We start from the raw sequence: 22329 nt of genomic DNA, 5'->3' as shown, positions 1-22329 counted from the left end.
GGAGAGCAAGCCACAAGCATTTGCAAAACTTCAAGAACACACGGACTACCACTATGTAGATGCAAGGTTGGCTTGACGCAACTTCTGTGTTCCTTTAGGACAGTAACAATGTCATTATCTTGCATGAGGAAGCTGAAGCATAGTTCAGACCCAGTTGCAGAACACCATCTCAGGAAGTGATAGATATTTCTTCAGGCTCACTCGTCATTTCTCTTCAAATAACAATGGGACATCTTACAGATCTTAAAAAATGTGCCCATGATACCTACTACATAGAACCATAGAGCCAGACACAGGCTGCTAGTGTTCATTTTGGCAATTGCAGCATAGTGCTTTCTATTCGTAGCCACGTTGTTCTGTATTTGCTTTTGCAGTGATGTTTGTTCACAAAGCTTTCCAGGGAATTGCATGTTGATCAGACTGCAAAAACTCTGATCTGTTTATGCAAGAAATGACAGCATCAACCAACACAGACACAGGGTGAGAAGTTTTATATCATTTCAAAAGAAACTTCGTATGCATCTCTATAGCTCACTTCAAAAGTAACTGTGGCAAGAAAGTCAATAGAGAAGCAGCTTTTCGATTGTCTGAACTCTTCTATGTTCTCTCTTCCCAAGTTTTCACAAGAGGGAAAAGATCCACTTAAAAATCTGTTAGCAAATCTCACCTACATGTAAAGCAGTCTGCAGAGAACAGTCAGTCAAAACACTATCAGGCCAACTCTAAGTTCTCAGAAATCTTTTCTGTATTTTTCTGAGACTGCTGTTGAACAAAATCTGCTCCAACTTCACCAATGCTACAAAGGCACTATGCTAGAGAAGCCAATGGACAATTCTTGTTTAAAATGCAGTTACCAGAAGAAAAGATAATGTACAACTGTGTTCTCTGATTCAGTATTTCATGGCACTGGGCCATATGAGCTGGAATAATCAGTTCTTACGTCCTGCTTCATGTCTGCACATTTTTTGCCTGTTTCTTCAGCAATCCCCACAGCCTGCTTTGTGTTCCCTTATACACACCAACACTTGAAACTTGGAGCAAAACCTCACTTTCTGCACAGGGACCAACTTCCTCATCTGCCTGCCTAACCCTTCACAACTTATTATTCGACAAGGCCTTTCCATCACATTTGTCCTACCACTGTTCTGTAAGATGTTATGAGTACTCAGATCAGGTGTTTTTTAAGGTACAGATGTATTCCTTGTTAGCTCCTGAAAGCTTGGGAGAAAACAGTAGAAAAATTAACAGAGTACTTCATCTGTACACTTATTTATTGGAAGCTTTCACTGGAAACGTTGCAAGTATTTTCACATTAAGCAGAATGGCAGCCCAAAGTGTAACAGTGTGTGTGACCTGAACAGAAAGGTGATAAAAACAAAGAAAAACCATCCAACATACTGCCACTACTGTTTTGTTCAGTAGTTCTGACGAATGACTAATTATAAAATACACTAAAGTCTTCTAAAAATAAAGTTTAATATAAATACAAAACCAACAGAATTAAAGATTAAAGACTAAGTTCTCTACATTTCTAGATCAATTTCTGAAGAGTACAGCCTCTTCATTTACAGTTTGCCTTTTTTAAGTGAAAAAAAAAAACAACAAAATGCCCCTAGCCTGCTGAATGCAGGAAATCATTAGCTTAACATCCAACATTGCATTCTCAGAAGATGGTTACACAAGCACACATCAGCATGCAGGGTAATTTTCCCCCTCCACCTTTAAACGCCCTTAAAAACAATTCTCTGAAAATATAATTTAAAACAACATTGACACGTGACTTGGAAAAGCTGCCCCAAGTCAGAAAAAGCATATTGCACATTACCTGTACTGCAGTCCTGAGATCCTTAGGGAAAAAGGACAGTCCAACAGTATTGTCTTCAAACAAACACACAATTGTGGTTGTGTATCAAAACTAGAAGTTTCACATTTCAGAAGTCTATTTCTTGTAAATATCTACATTGCAGTTAAACAAACAAAAACCTCTACAATCTTCTCTGATCTCAATCGAAAAGGGAACATTTGGGTATCCGGCAGTAGGTGCATCTCATTATAAAGTAACATGATCTGCAATTCACCAGCTATATTTTCCAATAGAATCAAGGTGATATTCAAGAAAACTAAGTCAGGATTGCCTAGTGCTGCAACTAAACCAATTTCCCAATAAAGTTAACCAGTTCCCCATCTCTGCCCACATTACCAGCAGTTCCTCTGTCCTAAAATTGAACTACTGCCACAAACCGTTTGAGCCCAAACTACGAAATAACTGAAGGGACTGAAGTTTTTGAGAGTTTGTCAAAGAAAATTTCTTCAAGTAACATTAAATCCCTGATAAAGCTTGTAAACAGTTTTACTAACTGTAATCTCCAGTCTCAAAAAGCAGCAGCATGTTTAAGTTCTAAGATCATTTATGCTTTTTAATGTTTCTGTTGCTTATTTTTTTTTTCAAATAAGCAAAGGCAGAGTGGTGTTCTGTGTTCAGTTCAGTAGCATCACATCTTGTTTCCAAGATAATTTTAAGTCAAAGATTATTTGATAGTCTTCCAGCCTTTGTTCCTTTTATTATGAAGTCTTACTCCTGCATTGTCACTCCAGGTCAAAGAAAATTGAAGTGTTCTATGTGTCTATTTCTGCAGAAACAAAGAGCACCCGCATTTAAGTGAACACCATTTCAGGACACTTTTTGTAGAAGCTTCCAGTAGTATAAGCCACCACTGTTCAAAAGACACATCCCTGGGAGAGAGAGAGCACTCTGTTTTCAATAACATCCTCTAAGAACATTGCTACTAAACCAAAAATTCGAGGAACACTCTAGCCTGAAATACCATACAAGCTTTCAGCCAACTCAGATCAGTGAGTCACTAACTGAGAACTAGAAAGTAGTAATCTCCACAGGGTTGCTATGCACGTCTTTCAAAGTTACTTCACATGAGGTATGTTACTGCATTTCTGTTTCTCTTATTAAGAGAGAAAGGTACAATCCTTGGCAAAGGCACCCAGCTTCCAGTGATCAATGGATCCAGATCCACGTCCTGTGGATGAGTAAGATGTACGGATTCTGTTCCTTCACGGTTCTCATTCAGATACACATTCCGTATCACTCACAGGGTCTTTTCTTTAGTTTTCACTCATGTCACCTTATTCTCGTGCTGATATTTATCCATCAAAACACCCAGCTGGATACGAATGGCAACCGCTGAAATAACTACTACCACAAGCCATGGAAATGCAGTGACTGGGCTCTGTTCCTAAGGCCACCTGCACAGCAATAGGCATTTGGACATGCAGAGTCTGGGCAGATGGCTGCAGGTTGGTCTGAAGAGCAGCATAGGGATGCATTGAGCTGTCAGCACTCCCAGCAATCAGAGTGCTGGGTCTGTGTGGCTGTAAGGAGTCACGATAAGCAGAGCACAAATCCTGTACTGGTGACTGGAAGTGGGAAAGACTAGCTGAATGCTGGGCTAAAGGATGATAACCGGATTGCTGAAATAGAACTTGAGTAGTGGCTTCATGTCTCAGGTTTTCCATTACTTCCTGCTGCTGATGTTGGATTGTTACTTCCTTTTTTATATTACTGGCTTCTTTGATGTCATTCTCATAATATCTGAAACAAATAAGTTAGATTCATCAACAGGGAAAATTCACAGAATTTGCATATACCAAAATTTCCACGCATTAGGCTTTTTACCCATAGGTATATATGACAGTTCACACGTTCACAGTTCATTTCTAATTACTCTGGTGAGATCTTCATATCCTAAGAAGTCTTATGAATAATTTTTGCATCCCAAGTACATTTACAATTGGACTTGCTATGGAAAGTTATGAGACCTTGAAGTCCACAGCATGATTTTCTTAAAATAGTCTGCGTGGGTACTTGCAAAGTATTTAAGTGCACAGCTAAGAGAAACACAGGAAAAATCCTGTAAGATACCAGGAAGAAACACGTTCACACATTTGATAATCATTAGGGTCATCAATCAGTAAAACAAATTGCTCAGTGAAATTGGGAAATCTCTGTCCTTAGATAGCAACAGCTGACTAGACAGTACTCCAACCAGTCTGGATTCAAGTTCAATTGGCCCCACTTCAAGGAAAAATTCTGAAGTCCAGCATCATTCTATGGATCTTTCACGTTTTCTGTTGAGACTTGTATGTGCTCACATGAATCAACCAGTACCAACACACTGCAGTCATGTCCTTTACTGCAGAAGCAGCAAAGAATAGCCCTGAAAAACATCTCCCTACTGTATTCCCAGAGTTGGAGATACACCGGTGCCCCTCTGCAGCAAGATCTTTATGGGTACAAGGAGAAAAGAAAGGAAAAAACTTTCAGCAACCATCCGTAAAAGCTTCCACCCAATGGCATGGACAACCAGTACAAGATGAAAAGAACAATAAATTGTGTGCCATTCTACAATGCACGTATGTTAAAAAACAGTATTTAGTGAAATGATCCAATTTTTCCATTTTATTCCTCTCCCCATACTAAAGCTAGAGGTTACCAATGTAATAGCTAAAAGCCATAGCTATCATTAAGCTATAACAGGTCCTTTTTCCTGCACATTTTTTGTTTTGTTCTAAGCAAGCATCAACAACTTGCTAAGAATGCCAAGAGGTTACTTGCATTTTGATCTTACATGAGCATCATTTCAATGCACTGGGCAAGGTGCTCCCAGGAGTAACATGTGAGCAATTCAAGCTGTGTTGTCCAGGCAGGAGAAATCTGCATACAGATGCGTGAGGCACACACAGAAGCCGCAGCAATCAGAGATGGACGAAAATGAAGGAAACTGTGATCTACAAAGGAATAAAAATAGCATGGGTTATACTCTTACTGATCACTGCAGTGAGCCTAGTAAGTAGTACATGGCAACACGGGACAAAGTTAAATCCTCAACTTTATTCCATACATCTCAAAGTAGCAACTCGCGCCAATGAGAATTCTATCAAAACTGGATGAAGCTTTACTGAAAAGCTGTGTGCTACTGGTGCCTGGAGGGTTTTGATTAAAAACAACAACAAACTATGAAATATATGAAATGGACTAACTATGCCAAAGTTTTTAGACTTGTGTCAAGTGAACTGATGTCCACTACTTACAGTCACATACATTCACATTAGTGTTGGAATTTTAAGAATACTGCAGATTATTGCCTCTCTCACAGGCAGATATTGGAACTGGTGCTGCAAACCAGATCACTATAAGCTCAGTCTGAGTGCATCATATCATATCATCACATCAGCACAGAATCCTCAAAAACATAACTGAAAAAAGTCATACGTTAAACTGCATTCAGTCATGTCTACAACTGACAGCAGTTCATACTGTGTCAGATAACCATTTCCAGTGGTCTTGCCAATTCAGAGTTCTAAGATGAAAAAAATGGATCTCTCATTTCTGAGAAGAGGCAAGACTAATCTGCAAGGAAAGGACAACCAATTGTCATCTGAAATAACTGCCAAGTGGCACACTGGTCTACATAGATCATTTTGTACAGTCCATATAATGACAACTTTTAAAACCCTTCTCTCTTCCAGATTTTTGCCCTTTGGCAAATGGAAGATCATTCTAACATAAACTCAGTCTCTTACCTTGCACTGAAAAATCAAGGAAATAATATGCATATTTTTCCATAAAAGCTTTGACTTTGGTTCGTGAAGTGATTGGCCAGCCGTTGTGAAGGTCATTCTCACCAAGAGATGCATAGAGGTAGTAGTCAATGTAGTGCGCTGCTGTTGGTATGCACAGGTTCCAGTTGAAGTTTTCCAGAAGCAGCATTTCCATTTGAAGCAAGTCTTTCTTGCTCAGTACCACATTCACATTGCACATGTATGCCAGGTTATTTAAGTGCTCCAACTTTGGAACTTTATCTTCTTTTTCTTCAAATTTACCTGCCAAAAAAAGATGGTTTTCAGCTAAGGTACATCATAATGATGGAGTGTCAAAAAGCCAAAGAACCAGAAAGTCTAACAGTGAAAGGCACTTTCTACAATGGATGAAAGAGAGACAAGAGAGTGCAGGGACACAAGTAAGGGGGAAGAAAAAAAAAAAAAAAAAAAAAAAAAAAAGGGAAAAGACTGGTCAACATGTTCCCATATCATATATCATTATTATATCTAATGTAGTTTTGATGCCAAAACCAAAATAAAGATTAATTCCTTAGAAGAGCTGGACTGGAGAGCTGGAAGAGTACAACAAATAGAAGTTTAATATTCGTGATGCTTCTGGTGTTAAGAACACTTGTTCACAGAAAAAAGTATATTTTTGAAACTGGGAAAGCCAAATTATTTACTGCAAGTTTAGATGTTCATCTGTATTTTGCTCGTTAAGCATTTTTTTTTTGTTCTCCAGAAAGAGGAACCTCTTCTTCGCATTCATCTTAAATTAGGTCTGTTGTATCCATTTAACATTAACATTGTCACTGAATGTTTGCTAAGAATTTAACAGAAGCAGATGCTACAATTCATAAGCATTTTTATTCATGGCAGAATGCCTGGCATTGCAGTCAAGGAGGCTTATGCATTTCTATAAAGGAAGCAGAACAGGGAGAAACTGATGTCTTTTCAAGACAGTTTTGTACTGAATGTAGGGTTTATACATAAGGTTTCAAAAGTAAAATAATAAAAACTAACAAGTCTGTATTTAAAGAGGAAGTTGTCTACTAGGTTACAAGCCTTCTTGCATTTAAGTTTTTGAAGGAGCATTAATCACAATATGCTCTGTTAAGCCTTTTCATTAAAGTAGTGTTTAAATAATTGAACAATCCTCAGTTTTAAATGCAGATGATAAAAATACCAGCCGTAAAGATCTGAAAAAATGCTGTAATCATAGCTGAAGTTGACCACTACTGATTTATATATATGACTTGCAATCATAGACAGGTCATGTATAGAAGTTCCCAAGTTATGACATGAACTGTGCATCCCACCACAAGCTTTTTGGAGTATATTATACCCTTGAAGAGTCAACAAGACTAAATATGATACAGATCTTTGCTTAAATGTTTCTCCACTAGAAAAAAAAACAACAGTTTTTGACAATGAAGAAATACCTTTAAAGAAATAAAAAAGCTAATATAAATTCAAATACAAAACAAACATACTAAAACAAACTAACAAACATGACAGGGATACCAGGACAGAAGTCAGCATGTTTCAATTGCTAGAGGTTAAGTCATAGTCTAATCTTGATTGATGCTCCTGAATGCTTCCCACCATCATTCTTGATCAGCAGGCATCCTAACCACAGTTGACTTTCAGGTGCTGCAAGTAAAGCAGTGAGGGAGAGTGCTGGTACTGGTTTACCAATTGCAAACTGGATGCTTGGCATACTTCAGACAATCAAAGCTCAAAGTATCAGGTTTATCCTGAGATGACCAGAAGCAAGACATTAGATTGACCCTGCCTTTCCTTTACATTATCTCGATGACACAATTGACACCCTCCTGCTAAATGCCACTTCAGCTTACTGAAGTGGCACAAAACTACAAAATTCTGCAGAATCGGTGATTTTATGTGCCAACAAGGACAGCCATTCCCAGCAAAGCAGAGCTACTATCATTTCAGCCTGAGCAGCTCCCCCATCTGCTACAGCTTCACCCAGGGATGAAACCCATGCCCTTCACAAGGGCCAACATCTACCTGGACACACATTTCTCACCATTCTCTCACAAAATCTCAAGGACCTCACTACTTTGCTAGCCAGAGATAAGGAGTTAAGAATTCACAATAAGCCAGGACTAATAGTACTTGAAAATACACGAAGTGGTGGCTTATCTCTCTTTTCCTGTTTATTCTCAGTGAGTTAAACAAGAGCATCACAAACATTTTTCTGCTAATGGGATTAGTTTGTCTTCTCTCAACCTCTGTATAAATCTTGATCCACAGCAGGAGAAGCCATTTCTGTCTTTTCATAAGTACACTAATGAACAATTTAATAGATTGCTATAGAACTGGAGGTAGGATCTGGACTCTGCAATGCTACAAGAAATGAGTAAAAGCTAAAGCATGCAATGAGTGGATTTCATTATTGGATTACAGAAATATGTTAGTTTATACTTTTGTGTTTCACAACAGATTTCAAGAGGCCTTCATACCAAGGTAATTTGGGTTCCTCATTCCCATTATGTGTTCCTACATCCATGTTACTAGCAGAACAGAGGACAGAAAATTGACTCTTCTTCTCAAGCTACACATTGAGTGAAGTTGAAAGAAAGTTTAAAAAAAAAAAAAAAAAAAAAGAAAACAACACACCACTATTCAGTCATGTCATCTCTCTTCTAGTCATTTTAGAGACCAGTTTTTCCTAACTGGAAGCAGACTGATGAAAGGCATTCAGTAAAGCATGAAGAAAAAAGGCAGCACAGGGGGAAAAAAAAAAAAAAAAAAAAGCAAAGATCTAATACTGAGGGAAAAAATCTCCTTTGGGTATCAATACTGTCCTTTGGGTACGGAAGCTAAATGCATGTGCTACAAAAAAGAAGAGGTAAAAACCCTCAGGCACCGCCACCTTTGCCCTTGCTGTTTCATAATTTCTCTTTGTTCCATCCTGTCTTGGAAGGCCTCATTAGCCAGGGTCACTGAAAAGCTAGTAGTTGTACATTGTAGCCAATTAACATAAATAATTCCCATAGGATTAGCCCAGAGCATGCATTTTTAGAGTCCAAATAGCTGAGCAAAGCCACACCTTTTTCTAATTTGCATTGACTAGGCTATTGAAACAGCAGCAGTGTCTAGAAGCAGTCAGTTTTTCCATAAGTAGCTAGAAAGTACTGTCATTTTGTACAGTAAAACGTGATCTCAATTTTTATTGTTCTCAAAAGAGACCAAAAAAATACAGAAAAGGCAGATCTGATACCGCCAGGATTTTGCCTATTAGTAACAAAGTGTTCCTTTGCAGCAAATGTAAGGAGACCTTTTTAAATTTGCAGTTACCAAAACCAAAATGACATAGCTACCTAACATGCCTTGCTCAAAAACTAGCAAGAATCAATCACCAGTAATAACAACTTTTTTTCCAATGCTGCTTAAATAACACCCTTGCTGAAAAATTCAAACTCATTTGGTTAGGTGTACAACGATTTTAAAGTATTCTGTAGTTAATATTCCTTTTCTTCTTGAATGCCCATCACCCACAAGAGACTCTTGCTTCAGTGATTCTCCCATTGCCTCCAAGGGAGCCTCTTTTTTTTTTTGCCTCTCCCATTGCCTCTTTTTTTGAGAAAGAGATGAACTGAGATGTCACCATAATATTCAGAACATTCTTGTCAATCTAAAAATAATTAAAAACAGTACTGTGCCAGCAAATTACATTAAAAGATCTTGCTATCCATTTAGGATAGCAATTCTATTCAACAAAATGTTTCCATCTTGATTTGTTATCTTCGAACCAGTTCAGATACCATGGATATGAAATGCACTAAAAGCATTATAGAGCAGCCACTCCACCATAAAAGAGCACAATAGAAGTCAAAAACAAAATACATCTACCATAAGAAGTAGACATTCATTTCCTGTTCTACCAGTGAAAAAGCCCTAAAAATTCAGGAGTCTGTGTACACACATTCATAAATCTTCTCAGTAAACTTGAATTTAGAACTGTTTAAAAAGAAAAAAGTTGAGAAGAGAGAAGATAACCCCCTCCTTTTTTTTTCCCACCCCAAAAGGTGACGTCAGTCTGATACAGAAGTTTAAGGAATATACCAGCAGGAGGAGAAAAACCACTGCACAGCTAAGAAACTAAGAAGCTGTCATTATGACTTCTGTAAGTCGCAGTTTCTTCCATCTTTCTCACTCAACCTTGGAAATTTTAAAAAGTCAGACCATAGTTAGGGGAGCAGATAATCAGCATGGGAGTGTTAGAAAGGTACTGTGTCAAAAAAGGGCCAAGTTTTTTTTGATTTCACAGAATCACAGAGTCTGAGGGACTTCTGGAGATCATCTACTCCAAACCCTGCTAAAGCAGGCTCCCTACAGTGGTTACACAGGGAAGTGTCCAGCTGGGTTTTGAATACCTCCAGAGAAGACTCCACAACCCTCTTCGGGCAGCATGTTCCACTGCTGTCACCCTCAAAGTAAAGACATTTTTCCTCATGTTCATATGGAACTTCCCATGTTTCAGTTTCTGCCCAGTGCCCCTTGTTCTGTTGTTGGGCACCACCAAGAACAGCCTGGCTTGATCTACTTTGCTCCTGCTCTTGGGCACATGAGTGCCCAACCTTTGGGCTTACCTGAGCCATATATGAAATACACAATATAGTTTGTATACAAGTAACAGAACTTATTTTTTGTGTTTTTATTAAAATGTGACATCAGTTTTTCCAGTAACATTTCCTTTCCTCCCCGATGGGTTTCTGTTCACCTTTAGATTACCGTGAACAATTACCATTCATTTTCAGAATTGATACAGAGGAAATAACTGTTGATGACAGTAAAGTTCAAAGATTTCATAGCTGTTCTGGGGGGGCTGATGTACCCAGCAGGAATTTCCAGAGATCATCTGCAGTTATCACACTGTGCATACCCTGCAGAAGAAACATACATATTCCAACTAGAGAACACTTAGATGATTCCAGGGACACCCACCCACGTTCCTCTCAGCTGCAGCAAGTCCAGGCTGAACATGATTTGGCTGCCAACACAATCTGTTTGGAAGAGCATCATCTTCCCACTCTCTCATCTCTTTTTGCAATTATTTCCATAGTAGGAGGCACTGTCACCATCCAGTTTCCTAGATGGGGAAACTGATGAGCCAGTTAAAATGCTTTTCTAGAACACAGCAAGAGAAATCAGCTCCAGCTAACTAAAAGACAGCTGTGATCTGTGACATGAGAACACTGCTGTTGTATGCTCAAAGATGGATGACAAAGTTGGTAAGGGGAAAAAAAAAAAAAAGTTTGAGATTCTTCAGATCCGAGAAGCAAACCTGAAAGCTAAATTAAAGTTGACAACAATTTCTCTGAACTTACACAACTGTCCTCAGTGTCCCCCAACAAAAGAAAGAAAATCCACCTCCCCCACACTTAGATCGGAAACGTCACCTCTCACTACACCTCATCTTGTTTGTGGTCTGCACACTGCCATTAACCTCCTGCCTTTCTCTAAGGAAACAATCAGAAAGAAAAAGCAGAATTTCTCAAACGGTGTTTATCGTGCAGAATTATCTTCTGATAAACATTCAATAATCATCTTGAGCGAGGTAAACACCGTATTCCAAAGAACTGAACCTTACTTTTATGAAGATGACTGTTTGCTCTCAAAAGTTATTAATACATATTTTAATAAGTACAAGAGTCTTGCTACAGACCGAAGAGTATTTCTGCTGCAATCCTTTGCTGAACAAGTAGGCAACTTCCTAATTATTTGCAGGAAGTCCTAATTATTGCATTTGCAGTGAAAGGCAAAAAAAAAAAAAAAAAAACCAAACCAGTTATATTTGTTGCTATAATGAGAAATATCAGGTGACTATAGTATACCATTTATTCTACTTCTTATCATTTTGAAAATAAACTAAACCCAGGAATTCCCATTTGGCATAAAATGTCTTTCCCCAACTTGACTTTCACCAGTTCAAGCTACGTGTACCAAAGCAGAAGGTCCTTATTGAACATTAGTATGGCTCAAACAACAAACAACAGAGCTTACTACATCTAGAGACTCTCCAGATTTAAAACCTTGTCTACACAAAGTGTTTAGGTATTAATTTTGTGCAAAGCTGCTTTGCTTCAAATTTTAGCATTTTGTTTCTACACGTTGGTAGGAGAGCTAGCTTTACAATTATAGACTTTTCCCCTTTCTTATAAAGGATGGTTCCATAACAGGATATATGAATGCTGCACTGAACTAGTGTCAGGTTTAGAAAGATTCTCATACTCATTAGCTCACTAGGCTTGGACTTGATCCCTGAATCAAATTGCCTTTAAAAAAAGAAAAAGTTAAGAAACATTTTCCTCTTTCCCTCCAATATCATCATGAGGTGGTTTGTCAACTTCCTTTTCCTTCGCGGTTTCTGAGATGATCTAAAGCTGCATTTGACTTTGGCCCCTTACTTAAGGACAGCCTTAAACTTTATTTCATTTTAAATCCTAGACGCTACATGAACCAGTTGTGCAGCCCTCCCAGTCTCATACAGGAAGGCTCTACTCAAGATCTTACCATTATATCAAATCTGACAACTCATAAGAAGTTCAAGGGCACCAATGCTATCCTACCTGCACATGTAAGTTATATCTATAAATCTTTCCTGTAAATTCAAAAAACGTCACTAAAAAGAACTGCTGAAGCACCAATTTTATGGCAGGGATTAGCGGGAGAGGAGAATGCTCAAAAGTATCAGGTTTAAAGAAAATCCTGTTCTGTATTCTTTATGGATCCTTTCAACCATGTACCTGGAAAATAAATCAGCATTGCTGTGAGGCATCTTGCAGTTACAAGGTTACACATACAAAAATGGAGTGTTCAAAAAAAAAAAAGTATAGGAAACAGAAAGAAAACACCTCAGCTGGGATTGTTTTCTGCCAATTTTCTAGTCTGAAGGAGCTCATCAAAGGTTCAGGTAAGCAGAACTTCAACAGCTCTTCCAGACTAAGTACCACATAGTCTGCAGTAAAACTGCACCTACGGAAACTATTTCAATTCTTCTTTCCTCTGATTTTAACTCTGGCTTTTCTGCAACACAAGCAAGCACCTATCCATATAACTCATCATCTTTTTCTAGAGCCAACACTGCCAATGCTTAAATACACTATGTGCATATTATGGTAAAGTACAGTTCGTTGTTACCGTTATCTCTGCAGATCAAGCTCTTCAGGGCATTCCCCATAAAGAAAAGTGTTAGCAAACTTGTACCTTGATCAATAAACACACAATATCACATTCTTTCCTCAGCAGATCCCTTCTGGCTCTCTCTCTCTTCTCTCTTTTTTCCTTCCTTTTTTTTTTCTTTTTTTTTTTAAAACCTTAACCAGTGTAACTGCCTAGAAGTTTCCAGCCACTGATGCTGCAGTTTGCATAACTTTTGTTGCCTACAACAATAGCACACTGCTCTGCCTGGCTCCCATATGGCAGGATAATTTCCTAGTAACCTAGAAACAGAGTTTGCAAGTCTGTAATTCCTTGAGGCACCAGCCTCACTTTCTTCCACTTGCACATCACTGCCTGCAGAGATTTCAAAAAAGTACTAACCACAGTCATTCAAGATCATTTGCCAAATGCATGCCAACACCAAAACTTCCGTTTCATAGTAACGAGTAGGAGCCCAGAACAAACAATATGCATTCCAGTACTATCAACATACCTACTAAGTGCCTTCGGATGCAATTTTCCTTTGGCCCTTGTACAAGAGAACTCTGATTTGCAAGGAATTGTTTATGTCCGGTGATCATGACAGAGGCACGGATCCAAGGACAGCTCTCCAGGAGAAGCTGTATTACTCTCTACTGCTAATTCTTCTTTAGAACTAAACTCCCCCAATCTTGCCATCTCCTTTCCATTACTCCCTTATCTTCATTGCCCCTTTTCACCAATCCAACTTCAGGTACCTAAACTTCCTCCACACACTAACACCATCATATGAATGTGCAGAACAAGCTGTGCAGTCAAGAAGAATTTAAGACTACTTTAGTTCCTTCTGTGGACTTCATTGGGCTTAACCTTAAGCACATCATAGAGTAACTGAAGTTGGAAAAGACCTCTAAGGTCATCCAGGCTAACCATCCACCTACCACCAGTATTTCCAACTAAACCATGTCCCTCAAAACTACTTCTAAACATTTAAAGAAAGCAATTGGGAGTGGTTATCCTGTGCAGTTTTCTGTGTTAAGACATGCAAAGACAACAACCATCTGCTAGAGAAGGGAAGAAAAGCCACAGTAAATAAGAGCCAACTTACTTGCTAGGAGAAGACAGGCAAATGAAGCGACATACAGTTGCTTGACACTGATATCATAGCGATCCATGAAGAGGTCCAGTAAGTAGATAGCGAGATGCCGAGCTGTAGGGCAGAGACTGCAACGGTTGCTGAGGACGGTCAAGAGATCAATGAAGTAACGGCGCATCCCAATCTGTGGTGAATGGGCCTTGTACAGAGGCAGGTTACGTTCCTATAGGGAGGGGAGAGAGGGGGGTAAGGAGGAAAGTACTGAAACATCCCATTGAACCATCAGGAATCCCTAATGCTCTCCACCTGCTATGGAAAACGTAGCAAAACCAGCACTGTGATGGAAATCAGGGCTGAATTACTGCATGTGTAACAGCCAATTAACTTCTAGTACTTCGGTCATACTGCACTTTCACCCAGGAACAGCTTGTTATCACTTTCTACAGAACACCAAACTTCTTGGCCATGAAAGCTGTCCCTTAAGGACTTTATTTTCTTCACCTAAAATTGGGTTATTAAGTACTTTTTCATAAGCTAGAACAGCAAGATAAATTTCTCTGATAGTGCCTCTTCCAACTTACTACATTCTATACCAAGAACCATCCAACCAACAAGCACCCCACAGGTCTGTAGCATGAAGAATTTCTAATATTAAAAAAAAACATTGTGCACAGCTGCAATAAGTAGACATTAACAAGAAAAATAATGAGAGACTTGCAATTACGGCCAATTTAAGCATTTTTCATGCTGATGTGTTTCAGCAATATAAAAATTAACCTCTGAACTTGCAAAATGTTTCATATGTGATATAGAAATTTTAGTTTTAAAGGTAGAATTACTGAAGTTTTTTGGTCTACCTATGCTATCCCTTCACCTGAAAGCGTTTCATACAGATTTGTAGCCACAGTGTGAGGGAGGGAGTGAAGATCCTGGGGAGCACCCACAAGCAAATGCCACTTTAGTGTTAAGCAGCCAGACTTAAATTGAAATGGACTGAATGCATGTGGGTAAACATAGATAAAAGCAAGCAAACTATATATATATATATTTTTTTTTTTTTTCTCAACATGGTGCACATCAGTAATTCAGATTCCACTTTTAGATCATTTTTGTATTGCATGCATTTGAAAAGGAACTAGAATCTGCATAGCGCTGCGAGATAAACGTGTCTTATAGCAGAACACAAAGTAGTGCATAGAGCAGTAATTCTACAAAACAAACACAGAGTTGAACAGATGAGATCAGAGGAAGCATCCACGCTGGTGTGCTGCTTGCAGAAGGCACCTCCCTGCACAGCTGGAGCAGTGCCTGCCCACACTCTCCCATCTCCCTGGAGGAAGCATTCCGTGAAGAGGTTCAACTTGTCAGGGGAAAATAGCTGCACAGTCAGGCTCAGAGGGGTGCACATGACTGGAAACCAGAGAGGCTTGTTACCAAGAAGCAGCTCACAAAGACAGCAAGCTGGGCACTGTTACAGATGATTGCTTACCAACCCTTTTTTTATTTCCTCTGAGCTGAACAGACACATGCTGCAGACAAGCAAGAAGCCCTTTGAAACCTGGGGCAACCTTCACTGGGGGATTATAAAAAATACCCCTTCTTATAAAGAAGGGAGGCAATGGAACACGACCCCCACATTGTTTTATGCCCAAAAACACACCATAATGCCCACCACTACAACCGCCTTACATACCAGGATATCAATCCATCAATAGGACACAGGTTGAGAGCAAGAGTTCATAATATACTCACAACCTAAGCATTCTGGAAGAAATTATTTCACAGTGAAAAGAATTGCATTTGTGTTAAATGTCAGTATAAAGTCCAAGCTATGATAAGATCAGGTGGAAATTCAATCTCTAAAACATTTTTTCTTCCTGATGACTAATAGGAACGTCAAGTTTTACTTTTTGAAATGTTTCTGGCTTACAAACAGTTAGATCTCCCAGCAAAATTATGCTCTCTAGATATATCAGATCTCAGCATATGTATTTAATATGAAACTTCCTGCATGGACCAGAGTTATGGTTGGCAAGTATATAGTTCCTACACAAAGTGAGAAGCTCTATAAACACAGCTATTGATATGCATTCCTTTCCTCCCCAACCTCCCCTCACAGGGTTATTTAGCACCAGTCCTCCAAGAAAAAAATTACTTCTTTGAACACTAAAAGTGTTTGTAACAAACCTTTGTTACTTTAGGGATACTGGTGCACAACCAGCAGCTAAAAGTCTTAGAAGAAAAAAAAAGTCTTTCAGGAAGCAAGAATAGAATAATTTCCCATGCTTAGGATTTTCCTCTATCTCCAGTAAAGCAATAGAGAAGAAGCTAGGAGCTCTGCTGTCTGCTGGTCCTTTCAGATGCTGCTGCTTACCTCATGCTGCTCGCTCCTATCTCCCTCCACCACCTGGCTGTGGCTGCTGGCAGCCAACGCACTGAAACACTGAACAGGGCAGCATGGGCTCTCATGCGGCTCCGGGCTGACCGACTGAGCTCCTTCAACAGTTATTGGTCAGTGTCTCAGCTAAAAGCCTCCAGGCAGGCAGAACACAGCGTTTGGGATGATTGCCACTTATCACGTTTTGAGACAAGTAAGGCTTGCAAGAGTGAGGTTGTGCGTGGGCTGAAAGAGAAGCAGCTTTAAAGGCAAAGTCAATTATAAGCTGGCTCCTATCAGCTTCAAAACCTGACCTTGTAAAAGAAGGGAATCGGTGTAAACATGTTTAAGTGGTGCTAAAGATGACAAATCTTCAGCAGTCAGAGCTGAAGTGTAGCCAGGCTCAGGGAGTTCCCAGGAGGTAACCTGACTGATTCCTGCACTGCTCATTGACCCAAAGAACCAGGCTTCACCTATGGGTCAGCTGGCTTCACAGTAGGGCTGAGCAAAGCCTTCTGAGCTACCCCAGAGGAGATGCTGAGCAACAAGCAGAGTAAGTGAACCTCATGAAGTTTAGGCTCCTTGAGCTGGACTAGCCATCCACAACTGAAGAGGAGAAGAAGGAAATTGAGCACGATGATGTCCTCCAGCTCTCCTACAGCAGTTGCTCCATGCCCCACTCAGTGTGGTCAGAGCACTACACCATAGTGCTTGGGTGTTCAATACAGCAAGAAGTTGCATCCCATTTCCTTTCAGCACAACTCCTGCTCCCCAGATTTAAAGCCAGTAATAAACTGACAAACAGCAGAAAACTTACAAGTTAGCAAGTGATGTGACATTACAGTAATAACTCCTACTAAGAATGATCAGTTCTCAGAACAAAAGTGAAATTCATCAACTCGCAGACTCCTCAACAAAGGAAAAGTGAGCCTCTATGACAAACATTCCTCAGGTTCTGACATTCATAAAGATGTTAACTGAATCTGCTTCTCTACCACGTCTTCAGCCTGGCTCTGTTTTCCCATGGATGAATCATGCAGCATCCCCTGACTCCCTGTGGCCATGCAGGCTCAGGGAAAGGCAAAGATAAGCGACAGTGCAGTGTTCTTCAGGTACAGCCAGCAGGATGCATTTCCTCTCACAGCAAAAATGCATCGTAAATGCCTCCAAAACAGCCAAACTTGCTTTGTCTGGGCAAGCACAAGCCGTGCTGTCTTGTAATACAGGCTAACCTTTATACCTGTTCAAATTTACAGTGATTAAGGTCAGTAGAGGATTCAATGTGATCTGTGGTATGTAGACAGTTAAATTAAGATTCAGTCACACTATTAAGATACCATTAAAAAAAAAAAAGCATCAGAGCAGAACCATATTTCAACTGTGCTTAAAATCATTTTGATCTTATTCAGCCCTTCAGCATCCTTACAGCAGTCTGAAATTTTTGAAATTTGAGGGAAAACCAGACTGCTGTTGTGCTTGAAAAATGCATCACTTCCTGTGTTCCACTGTAGTGTATTATCAAACATTTCATTAAGACCTTTTTACACAATTCAAAGCATTCAGAATTCAGCAACTGATCTGTGCAGGATCAGAAAAAGAAGTGTGAAAATCAAAATTCCAACTTGAAGGAAGGAAGGAAAGAAAGAAAAAGGTCATGAATAACCATGTACTTTACCAGAACACCTGTTCCTTTCAGCTCCATGCATATGCTGCCATCTACAACATAAGCAAGCTACAGCTAGAGGCCAGTAATGCTATTGTCAGTGGTTTAAAAAAATAATCTAGCTTTTGAAGTGAACAGATTATGCTTTGTTGCTGGACTTCCAGTTTTGGGAAAAGCCTGATATTAGTAAGCCTCAATGCCTTCTAACACCTTCTTTTCTTACATCTGATTCAAAGTGGAAAAGCTCATCAGAATGAAAGGTTAATGCTTTATCCTCTTGATTAATTGAAGTGAGAGTCCAAACCCTTTTGAATGCCCCAGGTATCCAATTCCCCTGAAGTTCTCATCTAGAGTTCTTTAAAAAAAGAAAACAAACTCCACACCAGAAGCACCACCTGCACAGTGCCCCATTGCCTTCCCTCTTCTGCAGCACAGCCCATGGGGCCCGCGCCAATCCCACCTCCAGGCAGTGCCAGGCAGATCTGAGCACATCGCACTTCCATCAGTACTCGCTTAGCGTTGAAGGGATCACAAGTTTTTAAAATAACAAGGAGAGTGGATTCATTGGCTGGAAGACAAAACAGTGCCTGTTACATCATGAACTGATGTGATGCACCTAGAGGAACTCACCCAGACATATCTACCACTTAAAGGACTGTTTGCTTTCAACAGGAAGAAGATCAGCGCTCCTCACAGGGAGTTACTTACAGACATTTGGACCACCTTTAAAGAGATCACATTACAATATTAACTTTTTAAATACATAAAGAAAGGTCCTGCAAAGTTCGGCCCTGCTCTGAGAAGCCATGCAAGAGATGAATAAAAAGGAAATGCAGACAGATCCAGTTATTCTCATTAATTGCAAGAAATGAACATATCCTGAGAGGAAACAGCCCAACGCAGTGCAGCAACAGGAGAGGAACAGCAACCAGACATCCCTCCATTTTCTGGGACATTCACACTGCCTTCTGAAGTACAGGATTTTCTCTAACACCAAAAACAAACCACCACACACTGACTTGTTACTCTGCTTTTCACACTTACTGAGTATTTCGAGCTACTAAAGAAGAGAGCTTTGTAAAGGTGCTGCAGGAGTTCCATTTCCATTCAGAAAGCTCAGACTTTCAGCGTGGGGCAGCAGCCTGGACCAATCAGTACCTTTCTATCATCACCTATTTCTGCAATGGCCCTACGTTATCACAGCACTGATATTTCATAGTTGGACAATTCAGGGGCTATTGATTTCCTCCACGTTGAGACGGAGCCTTCAGGGAGCAGCATTTTTCAGCTGTCAGAATGAGAAGCCAGGTATAGCCCACACATTCAGCATCTGCTCTCATGCAGAACGCATCCATCAGAACAGTGCACAACATCTGTCACTAAGCAGCCAACTTCTAAAGAGATTAACAACAACTTCCATCCAAGGGGGTGGGAATTACACTTCTTGCAGTTAACATAAAAACTTGGTTGTTTCCATTTGCATCTCAATCGCTTCTAGTGTTCTAGGAAGAGCTGCATCACCTTTCATTCCTCACCTTAAACAGATTTAAATATGTACTTAAAAGAAGCAGGACAGCCTGCAGCCTACATTTCAACATCCTTGACAATTACTAAATAACTTTCCTCTCATACTCACATGCTCCAACTAAGACCTGTTTCTTCTGACCCAAGACACGGACCGACCGGCCCACACTAAGACTCTTCAGAAGGCACCTTAAAGCAGGGAGGTCACTCAGGCTGAAGGTACCATTGCATTAATTCTTCGCATCCCATCATCAATAAGGCAATGCACTAACAGTGCACTGACACACGACAGCTCAAGTGGAGATGCAGCTACTGAAGCTTATTCTCTCTACACGTTTGCCACAGGCATCCTCAGCCCATGCTCACAAAGCTGTCAATGCTCATCTTCCCAAACTTTGTTGTCTGGTCCTTTTGAGGAGATTTGTGACATTCTTTTTAAAGTCCTGGTGCTTCTGACATTGAAAAAAAAAAAAAAAAAAAAAAAAAAAACTAAAAAAACCCCCAAAAACTCAGCAATACACTTCAGAGTAGTTTTTGCAGGATATTACTTGAAGAAGGAAACAAAGAGTGAACCAAATATTAGTCTTACCACCTGCAATTATTTTTTCCCTCTACAGTGGCACCCTGGATTCTCCTTTAGTACTTTGAGAAGGAAAGAAGTCATCCTTGTAAGGTGGGCAGAATTAGTACACAAAGTGCCCCAAACCTTCCTCAGAGCTGAGGAAGTGCAGCCCAAAGACCCTTCTCCCTCTTTGAGGGCTCTTTACATCATCTCAGCCGGCCTACATCCATAAACAAAGGAGAGGTTTTAGGAACCTAGAGTGGCAAGATGCATCTGGAAAGAAGTCTCAAGAATGAAATGGTTGTTTAAAAGGCAGCAGATACACTGAATTAACAAACACACCAGAAAGTTATCCCCGGCCCCTTCACACCCCGGCACTGGATGCCTGCCATTCCTCCCACCCCATAGAAGGGACCTGGCCCACTCAGAACCTGGATCTGGGAACACTGCATCACTTAACACCACTTATTGCTCAATGGCGGTAAGGAACATCCAAAGGTAACTTCATTACCCATAGCTTTGCTAACATCAAGCTGGGTTACATACAGGCAGTCACTATGTGCTGTGGACTGGCTCTCGTGCCCAACCACCTGCGTTTAGGGTTTACTTCTACTTACTACTTTGGAAATCTACCTAAAGAAACAGCAGCTTTAATTTTACCTGCCTTCAGTAAAAGCACGCTAAGTCTTAAAAGCAGTGCCTGACTGTTTTGCTTATTGCAAGACGTACAGTTGGCTTTCCAATCAACACTGAACTTCTAGAAATAGCACCTCATGCCCATTTGTGCACATGCCCGCTCCCGTACAGCCCTCCTGGGCACGACGTCCCAAATCTTAGCGCTTATCTGTGCGCAGAGAAGCAAAGCCGTTTCTCCAGATCCTGCAACACGCTGACACAGGACAACACCCGCATCCTCCCAGCGTCTAATAGAACAAGTCCCCACCCCGGCTAAGTTACAGAGTCACAGCTACCGAAGAGCCGCAGGTTCTCCAGGCTGCCGTTCGCTCAGGGCTCACTTTGAACAAGTTTCGATCGGAGCAGCGCCCGGCAGCCCCGCTGAAGGCACAGCGCGGTCACCGCAGCACAGCCCTTCTCCTGGGGAGGGCACAACGGAGAGCAAAGCTGAGGGAAAGGAACAAAGCGGGAGCAAACCTTCGTCCTCAGGGTCTGATGGATGTCTGCCGCCAGCTCCCCTTTCCACCACTGCTCCTCCATCCTTTTTCTTCCCATCCAGACAAAGCTCTGGGAGGCGGACGGGGCACCACCGGGACGGAGAACAGAGCGGAAGAGCCGTTTTCGCCGGCCCCCGCACCTCCCGCTGGCACCGAGCCCCCCCCCGCGCTGACCGCTGCGGCCGCCCCCCTCCGCAGCCGGCGTTCGGGCCGGCGGAAGCCCCGCGGCCGAGAGGGGAGAGGAGGGGAAAGAAGACAGCGGGAGGACCGCCGCCCGTCCGCCGACGCGGCTCTGGGGTTAATGGGCTGTAATTAACAGCTGCCCGCCCCGGCGGGACGCCGCCGACCCCTCCGCGCCGCCGGCAGCGGCACCTGCGCGCTCCTGGGGCCCCGCGGGGGGAGCGGATCCCCCGCCCTGCAGGCGCGGCACCGACGGCACGTGGCTGCCCGGCTCCGTGCGGGCAGAGCCGCTCCTCGTGCTGGCGGCGGCGCTCAGCGAGAGTCCGCAAGTGAGGACGGGAGGCGCGGGCTTTGTCCTCGTTCTGTGCTTCCTCACCTCCAGTTGCGGGGACGTGCAGGCGGCGTGACCTGGCTACAGTTTCAGCCTGGATGTCACCGCTTTGCCGCGGGGCCCATTTCCACATCCCAGCTTGACGCTCGAAGAGCCCCGGAAAAGAAGATCACCGTACAGCCTGTTCTATACCAAAACCTCACCGCTGATCTGTTCAGGATGAAATTGCCACAAGCGAGTTCCCCCGGCCTAGCAGCAGCTTTCCCTTCTTGGGAATTAGACCCCAGTTTCAGCATTCATTTTTGGGGGCTTTGTCTGTCAGTCGTCCTGCACAGGACTTTGCAAAACAAACAAAAAAAACACTCGTTTTTTTCTTTGGTTTCCAAACAAACAAACACAACACAGAAAACCTGCATGCTTTGCTTCCATTAAAGTTACTATCTTGGTTGATTTTACCGTTCCTGGGAAAATGCTTTCATGATCAGAAAAGAAAAGCTGCTGAGCGGCTTTCTGTCTTGGCCCTGCTGTAAAAGCCAAGCAATGAAGTTAAGTAGCAGCGCCCATTAAACCCGCAGATAAAAGCTGCCACCAAGTGTCCGTCAGAAACAATTTTCCCCTATTTTCTTTCAAGTACATCTAAT

The 22329-nt window shown here is 41.3% G+C and overlaps 1 protein-coding gene across 1 annotated transcript; it reads right to left on the bottom strand.

The window, feature by feature from the left end:
• Positions 1–1293: 1293 nt before the first annotated feature.
• CCNJL (cyclin J like) lies at positions 1294–21292 on the bottom strand. Its single transcript, XM_042826637.1, has 5 exons — positions 21158–21292; positions 13892–14102; positions 5596–5895; positions 4641–4800; positions 1294–3604 (listed from the first exon to the last, which is right to left on the bottom strand). Exons 1-5 carry the CDS (start codon positions 21233–21235, stop codon positions 3157–3159), a joined length of 1197 nt encoding a protein of 398 aa, XP_042682571.1. The 5' UTR covers positions 21236–21292; the 3' UTR covers positions 1294–3156.
• Positions 21293–22329: the final 1037 nt, after the last annotated feature.

Source organism: Centrocercus urophasianus, unplaced genomic scaffold (assembly GCF_019232065.1).
Source record: "Centrocercus urophasianus isolate 14NV4802_14NV808 unplaced genomic scaffold, USGS_Curo_1.0 seq_26, whole genome shotgun sequence".
NCBI classification, from domain to species: domain Eukaryota; kingdom Metazoa; phylum Chordata; class Aves; order Galliformes; family Phasianidae; genus Centrocercus; species Centrocercus urophasianus.
Note: the sequence above shows the minus strand (reverse complement) of the source record. Positions and strands in the feature narration are given on the sequence as shown.